Source organism: Centroberyx affinis, unplaced genomic scaffold (genome assembly GCF_046629955.1).
Source record: "Centroberyx affinis isolate AG114_WGS23_722 - 3 ecotype Tasmania unplaced genomic scaffold, CSIRO-AGI_Caff_v1 ptg001543l_1, whole genome shotgun sequence".
NCBI classification, from domain to species: Eukaryota; Metazoa; Chordata; class Actinopteri; order Beryciformes; family Berycidae; genus Centroberyx; species Centroberyx affinis.
In genome coordinates, this window is record NW_027279999.1 from 41753 (window position 1) to 51545 (window position 9793).

Sequence of the window (9793 nt, forward strand, 5' to 3'; positions counted from 1 at the left end):
TATTCACGGGTGTGGTAAATTTATGAATCAGGGAAAATTACCATGGTGCAGATTTTGCCCGCCGCTATTCTGTTACCATGGAGTTTTATGAATTAGCCCCATAGTGCGATATAATGAATGTCCTCCAAGAAATCTGGAAATTTAGGTCTGGAAAAGTCTGGAATTTTGAATGGCTCAGTCCCCTAAAACATATTTCTCTGGTGATGCCCCTGATATGAAGGATCATGTGTTTATTATAGTTATATGTATGAAGGATCATGTGTTTATTATAGTTATGTGTATGAAGGATCATGTGTTTATTATAGTTATGTGTATGAAGGTGATGCAGCTGAAATGAAAGTCTGAGTTCACATGCTTTGCTGAAGCTTTATTAAATGGCACAGAGAAAATCACAGCAATCAGCCACCAGTGTAAAGAACTCAGTCATCAGCGTAAAGAGAGAGGCAGAAAATGAGAACTTCCTTAAAAGTTGTATTCCTGTTAACAAAATCACTTTGAGTGTTGATAGATTTTCATTTCATGTTGTAGATAATTCCCAGTTTGACAGCAGAGTGAACAGCAGGTGGCGCTGTGAGTCTCCAGCACTTTAACCAGACTCTGCAATGAAATAGTAATAATTACTTCGGTCCATACAGTATCTGTGATATCTGGGACAGTTTGGATGTCTGTGATATAGTTGCAGTAGGTGACACTTTGAATACATAGTGTCTCACTGTAATTGTGTTTGTTTAAAAAGTATTGATGATAATAATGATAATAATAACAATAAACGTTATTTGTATAGCACTCATTTTAACAAAGTTACAAAGTGCTTCACAAAGAACACACTAATAGTTAAAACAGTAAAAGTTAAAACATACATTTTTTTAAAACAAAATAAAAGAATAAATTATTACACAAGACAGCAAAACACAGTGCAAAAAGAAAATAAATACAACTCAACATATCAAAAATGCTTCCCTGTACAACTGTGTTTTAAGCAAAGATTTAAAAGAGAATAAACTGCTTGCAAGCCTGATTTCTTTAGGGAGGGTTTTTTCCAAAGCCTTGGGGTCCTGACAGCAAAAGCCCGATGACCCGATGACCTAGACCTCGGGATAACTAATGAAAGTTTACCTGAAGATCTTAGGTCACGTCTAGGAACAGAGGGGGGTACGAGCTCTGAGATGGAACTGGGTCTAAACCATACAGTGTTTTATAAGTTATTAATACGATTTCACAAAAATCCTGAATTTAAGTGGAAGCCAATGGAGGCAAGAATGGGAGTGACATGAGAACCACAATTTGACCCAGTTAACATTCGAGCGGCTGTGTTCTGCACAAGCTGAAGTCGAGCTAATAAGTATTTACGAAGAAGACCAGAAAACAATGCATTGCAGTAGTGTAAGTGTAAGAAAAATAAAGGCATTACGTTTTATATAATGTTTTCCAAGTCAGATACCCACTGGGATGGAAGGAAGCATAAAATCATAAACCTCAGTGTTTTTGACCAACTGCATGCTGTGCAGTATGCTAATTTTAACACAACTAATGAACCAGTAAAATGGATATTCATTAATATGCAAATGATGTGATTTTATGCACCATTCTGATGCGGCCGGACTTTTCCCATCCAAACAGAACTGTTTTCAGCCCGAGCTCCCAGCCAATGGACACACAGCTGCACCACAAACATGTGATTTTACTATGTTAGAGAGGCACCTGAACGCCCCGCAGTGTTTCAGCTCTTAAAGAATATGATTTTACTGTGAGGCACCTGAATGCCACGCACTGTTTCAGCTCTCAAACAATATGAGACTTTTGTTTAAAAAACACTTTTTATTCTGTGTTTCAAATTCCCTGAATTGTGGAGTGTATTAACATGAAAATTATTGATCCTAAAAAATACTCTAGAAATATACTCACTGGCTTTAATCCACCAAGTAGCAGGAGATTCTTTTTCTAAGTCCTTGCTGAAAAATACATATTTTAGGTTACATTTCCATACAGAAATACTAATTAGCAAATTTAATTTGTATAAAATAAAAATACATTACACTTTAACATTGTTTTGGTTATGGCTCTGGTTATAGGTAATACTAATGATAATATACACACAGAGATCAAAGAATATAAAAACAAGTGAATGAAAGAATGATTAAATCAAATAAATTAAGGAATAAATCAATGTCTTTTCATTTAGGTATAAATAGTTTGTATATGAATAAATGAATGTGACCAGGGAGTTCTGTTGTAGTGAAGGTAACTTACCTCGGTATGTACTTGCACTCATAGGACAACTTAGGCAATTTAGCCAGGTCAGCTTTCAGGTCCTTCAGAGTTTCGTGATTACAAGTGTTTTGACTGCTTAAGGAAAATGTGCATTTAATAATGAGATTGACGACTGGAAAATGAATCACAATAACACAGTAGAATATACTGTTTACATTTACATTGTAGTCAAAGGGATTTTCAGGAAGTGCAAAAGCATCAAATTTGTAAACTGAAAAATGTGTAAAACTTTTACAAACAATAATAACCATAGAAAGTGCTGCTGTAAGTGCATAGGTTTTGAAATATGTAACAAGGCAGTTAAAAGGAACTTCCATAACCATACAGTTTTGAAGAGAATGCTTAAGAAAAAGCAGGTACAGCTGACTAAATTTGTGTTTCTATTACTCTGAGGATTCAAAATCACACACAATGAAATGCAATGACTCTAAATATTCACTGTAGTTCTATTCATTAACATGCCAACACTGTGTTTAATGTTGTACTTACTCCCCCGGGTTCACCATTAACAGACGCAAGCCAGTCGCAGCCTTTAAGTCGGGCAGTTCATGCTGGGCAAATATACTTGGAGTAAATAAAAAGGAAACAAGCACAAGAAATGTGTCATTTTGACTGGTTATCTCTTCTTACACACACACACACACACACACACACGCACACACACAGACAAACACACACACACACACACACACACACACACACACACACACTTGCACCCCAGCTCAAGAGTTACCTCATTACAGGTGAATCTCATTTACCTTTCTTTATTGTACCCCCTCTCTCCACCCATTAACACAGTGACGGTACCTAATGCTGCCCTTGCAAACTGGAGAAGAAACACAAAACATCAGATTATTTCAGCAATATCAGTTTCATGTCCCTTTCAGGCAAATAGGATTGTAATACATTTAGCGAGTGGTAACTCTGACTCCAGCCAAAATCTATTATTTATTACTCAGATGCAGTGATGGTATTACTGATAACATGTAAACTGTGTACAGTAGGTGTTGTTTTCTTTCTGCTGGAACATTTAGGCCTTTAGCAGATGCTTTTATCAGGCCAGAGGGAGAAAGATGGAAACCGAAGCTGTAGCTGTAATGAAACAGAACTGGCTGCTCAAAGCAGCAGATCAAATCTGTGCATTAGGGAGAAGGAAAACTGTTCCAGAAAAAAAACACACTGAATGAATTACAAACCTTTGTTACTGTTCATGTGAGAGCAAAGAAAATCTTTCACTCGCATGTTTCCTTGCTGTCTTTCACTCATATTGTTAGCTAGCCAGCTGATAATTAGTTCAGAAATATCTAACGCACAGACTCACCGCAGCTGAGCTGGCGGCAAAGTACATATTGGATGGAATCTTTGAATCACAATCTTCACTAAAGACTTCTGCAGGAGAGAGAAGAGAGGAGAGCAAGCCATCAGAGTCATTCCTGGTTCTAGTCACACAGTGTGAGTGTTAGAGGGACACACTGCTCTAACCTGTACAGGTTACCTGCTTCTAATCACATGGGAAAATACCATAAATAAAGAATCAATGCCATAGGGGCAGCCTGTATGTTATACATAGCTCACACTGAAATTAAATTTAATATTACCGTTGCTCTTTTCCTTTCCACAAAACCTTCCGTTTGGTACGACACCATATATGGTCTGGTAATAATAGACATAGGTGTCCGGTTTATCCTCAATAATTGTTGTTAATTTCTTCAGATCCGGTACATACCCAGTGTACAGCAGGAGCTAAGAGAGCACAAGGAAGACGACATTACAGGCAGTGTGTTAGATACTCACTGAACACATGAACACATGAACACATGAACACATGAACGTCTGACATGACTGTGGTGGTTTCTCACCTTGTCCTTTTCTACTTTAATGGGCACTGCCTCGAACAGGGCATTGTAATGTTCTCGTCTGACAGCACCTGGATCCTTCTGGACAACGGCACTCTTGAACTTCTCCCAGAAGGTGTCACACCTGGCCTTTATGCTGGATCACATCAGTATAATAATTTCACTCATTTGATTCATAAACTGAAGCAAAAACATCATTAATGAACATGTGAATGTACGCAGGTCTGGTTTTATCTTCAGCACATTTAAAGAACAATCAGACATCACAAAGCTCTACATCAGACCATCACAGTGTAACATCACAGTACAGTGTAGTACTGTGCATTTTCCAAAATGTATTTTTAATATTCATCTCCACCTAACTGAATCTCCCACTTTATCCAAGATTATTGTGCTGTACTGACAACTATTGTGCAAATCTCTTCTGCCTTGAATAGTAAGTAAAACTTTATTTGTATATCACCTTTCAAGACGAGTGTCACAAAGTGCTTCACAAGTTAAAACATAAATGACATACACAGTGAAAATACAAGCAACACACATAAGCACATCACAAATTAAAAACATTAAACGATACAGTGACAGTATAGTCAACACACACATTATCACCTCTATTTATGACTATTTTGGGGAATGTTGATCAGAAAATGACATTCACTGTTTTTAATTTCCAATCCAGTATTTTTGAGTGCTCAGTATTGGATCAGTGTGTCCCTACACCATCTGTAATATGTGATGAGATACCTGAACTCAGACAGTTACTTTTGGATACATTTGGATCAACAAGCCAGAAAAATATTCCTTTATGGAAAAGGGAATATCATGTCAGTCAGGACCTGGGTCATGGCGACCTTTTCCATTCGATAATTAGTTCTGAATAAACTTGTATAGGGGAGAGCAGGGTAAGATGAGCCAATGGGTAAGTTGAGCCACCCGCTGTATTCTAGCAATGATAAGACTGTCCTCCCCCAAAAAATGACCCCATAGGTCGTTTGTACAAGCAGTTTATTACGACCTATAGTCACGTTTTAGAGTTAAGCGACCTCTAGCGGTCGTATAAATAGCCACAGTGTGCTGCGTTGGTGTGCGTCCACGTCATGTGACGTCAAGTTTCTCTCTCAACATTGAAGTGGCTCAGTGGAAAGTCAGGACATTGTGGTCTGGGTGGTGGATGGACGTATATGTTTGCCTTTGATGTCGGGGACTGAGGTTCAATTCCCAGAGTTTTCAAAGGACAAACAACCGTGAGTCACTTTTTTTTTTTTTTCATTTAACCGTGACCAAACCATTTTCCTAACTTTAACCAAGTTGTTTTATTTGCCTAAACTTTACCATAACCATAACCTTAACCTTAACCAAACTTGTTTTAATTGCCTAAATTTAACCATTAACCAACCTCTGGGACGTAATTCAATTTGTGGCGGAGGAACATTTTCAGATTCGTCGAGGTCGTGTTCATTTCACATATTTTTGTGAGATCACGCTGGAAACGCTGTGGGTCGTATTAGAGGAGAGGAACAAACCACCTATGTGGTCGTATGGGTTGGAGGACTTGTTGATCATGTGACCAGGCATTTAGGAAGAGACTTCCACTTCAACATGGCTGCCATGGAACCAGCCACATAGGACAAGTGGTAAGTACATTTATGGTCATAAAACAGAAATTTGTTTTATCAAAAACAATTTAGCTACATTCAAACATATATATAATAAATGTTGGTCTATTACCAAGGACTAAAACCACATGAATTAATTATCAAAAGGTTAGCAATGAATTAGTGTGTAGACCTTTTTTTTCTTTTTTCTTTTTTTCCAAAAAGGTGCCTAAGGGGTAAATTGAACCAAAAGCCAAGGGGTAAATTGAGCCAGTGGTTCAACTTACCCTTTTGTTGGTTTCTGATATTAACAATAGCATTTTAATGAATAGCTGTGCAATTTATTTATTTGAGGACCTGTCTATAATTTGGTCAGAGTACAAAATATTCAAAGACACAGTAGGGTTGAAGGGGTGAATGAGGGGTAAAGACAGCCAGCAGCACATCAGGCTGGACCACTGCTCTTCATCTATTTACAGAAACTGATCTTACCTTTCCTCAGGTGCCTTTTGTTGTTTGAGAAACCGTTGACAGTTTGCTTTAAGTTCTTCTACAAAAGGATCTTCAGGTTTGGAAAAGATACCCCCACATTCAGCCTGAGGTAAAAGGGAAAAGACAAACATATCAGTAGTGTTAGTGTACCTGGCTGATTTTTTTCCCTCAATGCGAAAAATACTATAGCACATTAAACAAATATTTTGACAGCAGTATAATGTATTATATGACAGTATAATGTATTACATGACAGTATGATGTATTATGACAGTATAATGTATTATGACAGTATAATGTATTATGACAGTATAATGTATTATAACAGTATAATGTATTATATGACAGTATGATGTATTATATGACAGTATGATGTATTATGACAGTATAATGTATTATGACAGTATGATGTATTATGACAGTATAATGTATTATGACAGTATAATGTATTATAGCAGTATAATGTATTATATGACAGTATGATGTATTATATGACAGTATGATGTATTATGACAGTATGATGTATTATGACAGTATGATGTATTATATGACAGTATGATGTATTATGACAGTATGATGTATTATATGACAGTATGATGTATTATGACAGTATGATGTATTATGACAGTATGATGTATTATGACAGTATAATGTATTATGACAGTATGATGTATTATGACAGTATGATGTATTATGACAGTATGATGTATTATGACAGTATGATGTATTATGACAGTATAATGTATTATATGACAGTATAATGTATTATGACAGTATGATGTATTATGACAGTATGATGTATTATATGACAGTATGATGTATTATGACAGTATGATGTATTATATGACAGTATGATGTATTATGACAGTATGATGTATTATGACAGTATGATGTATTATGACAGTATAATGTATTATGACAGTATGATGTATTATATGACAGTATAATGTATTATGACAGTATGATGTATTATGACAGTATGATGTATTATATGACAGTATAATGTATTATGACAGTATGATGTATTATGACAGTATGATGTATTATGACAGTATGATGTATTATGACAGTATGATGTATTATGACAGTATAATGTATTATATGACAGTATAATGTATTATGACAGTATGATGTATTATGACAGTATGATGTATTATATGACAGTATGATGTATTATGACAGTATGATGTATTATATGACAGTATGATGTATTATGACAGTATGATGTATTATGACAGTATGATGTATTATGACAGTATAATGTATTATAACAGTATAATGTATTATATGACAGTATAATGTATTATAACAGTATAATGTATTATATGACAGTATAATGTATTATGACAGTATGATGTATTATGACAGTATGATGTATTATGACAGTATAATGTATTATGACAGTATAATGTATTATAACAGTATAATGTATTATATGACAGTATGATGTATTATATGACAGTATGATGTATTATGACAGTATAATGTATTACATGACAGTATAATGTATTATGACAGTATAATGTATTATATGACAGTATGATGTATTATAACAGTATAATGTATTATATGACAGTATGATGTATTATGACAGTATAATGTATTATATAACAGTATAATGTATTATATGACAGTATGATGTATTATGACAGTATAATGTATTATATGACAGTATAATGTATTATGACAGTATAATGTATTATGACAGTATAATGTATTATATGACAGTATGATGTATTATGACAGTATAATGTATAATGACAGTATAATGTATTATGACAGTATAATGTATTATGACAGTATAATGTATTATGACAGTATGATGTATTATGACAGTATAATGTATAATGACAGTATAATGTATTATGACAGTATAATGTATTATAACAGTATAATGTATTATAACAGTATAATGTATTATATGACAGTATAATGTATTATATAACAGTATAATGTATTATATGACAGTATAATGTATTATGACAGTATAATGTATAATGACAGTATAATGTATTATGACAGTATAATGTATTATGACAGTATAATGTATTACATGACAAACCTGTTGTGGCTGAAGAAGCATCATAGTGATGGATGCAAGGAGCAGAGCCATCCAGACAGACTGAAAGCTCTCTGCCATTCTGCACAGCAGCTCTGTAAACACATCAACAGCCACTGGAGATGAGCTTCATTTGCTTCAGTGTTTCATCTTCCTATTGTGTGCTTTCATGACTCCACCTTACATTCATAGATCAACTGCTTTTATAGGAGGGAGTTACAGAAGATGTTATATAGTTTTGAGTGAGTAATCAGTATGAATGCTCAAGACTGATTCAAAATTCCTGAATATGTAATATCATCGCATAATTAGTGCATGATTCAAAAAAATGCAAAAAGGTTTATAACAACATATACAGCCCTCCATAATGTTTGGGACAAAGAAGATTTTTTTCTTCATTTAACAACTTTAGATTGAAACCAAACAGGTTTCACGTGATATTAAAGATTCTCAGCTTTTATTTAAGTGTATTTTTACACATATTGGTTTCACCATGTAGAAATGATTACACTTCTTACACATAGCGTCTCTATTTCAGGGCAGCATATTGTTTGGAGCATATAGTAATGAAATGTAAATCAATGTAGTAGTAATGCAACACTTTGTTGCTTCGGCTGTATGTTTGGATCATTGTCTGAAATGCCGTGTGTTTGGAGGCTTTAGCTTGTACTTGAGCAGATAAGATGTCTCTGCACACCTCAGAGTTTATTCTGCTGCTGCTATCAGCAGTTACATGTGTTTTAGACCCTAAACTTCTCTCTTTTAGTTTCACACTGTAAAATGTCTGTGGATTATTATTATTGTTTTACTCTCTGTCAGATTCAGGCTCAAATTAAATATCTAGTTTCCAGCACCACTTAACAGTATTCACTTCTTCACTGGATTTTATCGAGTTGAGATTATTTTAAAGTTCATTCTGCTTTGCTTTGAGTGTCATAATGATAAAAAGGACATATCTCTGATGGTAAAGTAGAGGAAGCTCACCTGTCTCTGTGCTGTGTCGTCTGCTTGGTAGAGTTCAGATCAGAGAGGAGTGTCGACTCAGCAGGTGAGGATCTGGTCTGTAGCGGTCTGTGAGTCTCAGTAGAAATGTACCTGCTTTTATCCACACCTGGACTGTCAGGCCACGCCCCCTGACAGACCGTTGTTTCACTGGAGATTAGATTTGAGTTTTTGCATCTGCCTTTATCAGGATCTAGCTTCAATGAAAGGCTCAGTGTGAGGCTGCAGGTCTCAGGACTCTATCACCAGATAGTAGTGTGTGTCTGTGTGGTGAAACATTACAGACACACAACACAGTGTGGAGGTTCATCCACTAGCAGCAATCATTAGCAATAACACTACTGCTTATGATCTATGGAGAACAATTAGGATTAGTCTTAGCTGATGAAGACTGTGATACACAGTTGGTTTCATAGTAGTAGTAGGCATCCGTCTGTCAGTGCTGACGATGGATTGCACCTGAAGGGTCGTCGGTTTTTGTTGCAGCGGAGATTGTGGCTGTGCAGCCCCACTCTGGA

At 35.5% G+C, this 9793-nt stretch overlaps 1 protein-coding gene across 2 annotated transcripts; it reads right to left on the bottom strand.

The window, feature by feature from the left end:
- Window positions 1–382: 382 nt before the first annotated feature.
- On the bottom strand, window positions 383–9347 carry LOC139650775 (ADP-ribosyl cyclase/cyclic ADP-ribose hydrolase 1-like). Of its 2 annotated transcripts, none has more exons than XM_071527525.1 (11): window positions 9258–9347; window positions 8277–8368; window positions 6215–6318; window positions 4131–4263; window positions 3870–4014; window positions 3593–3660; window positions 3030–3097; window positions 2761–2835; window positions 2251–2343; window positions 1906–1952; window positions 383–597 (listed from the first exon to the last, which is right to left on the bottom strand). In XM_071527525.1, the coding sequence occupies exons 2-11, from the start codon at window positions 8352–8354 to the stop codon at window positions 587–589; spliced, it is 822 nt and encodes a 273-aa protein (XP_071383626.1). In that variant the 5' UTR covers window positions 8355–8368; window positions 9258–9347; the 3' UTR covers window positions 383–586. The 2 variants fall into 2 exon arrangements, with proteins under 2 accessions (XP_071383626.1, XP_071383625.1); XM_071527524.1 differs by having other exon boundaries at window positions 2251–2346.
- Window positions 9348–9793: the final 446 nt, after the last annotated feature.

Bases quoted from the DNA above. Each gene is read 5' to 3' on its own strand.
- LOC139650775 (XM_071527524.1), bottom strand. From the start codon at position 8,354: ATGGCAGAGAGCTTTCAGTCTGTCTGGATGGCTCTGCTCCTTGCATCC. The intron at 4,264-6,214 runs GTAAGATCAGTT...GATGTGATCCAG, and splicing joins CAAAAGGCACCTGAGGAAAG to CATAAAGGCCAGGTGTGACA. The intron at 2,836-3,029 runs GTAAATGAGATT...ATTTACTCCAAG, and splicing joins AGGGGGTACAATAAAGAAAG to TATATTTGCCCAGCATGAAC.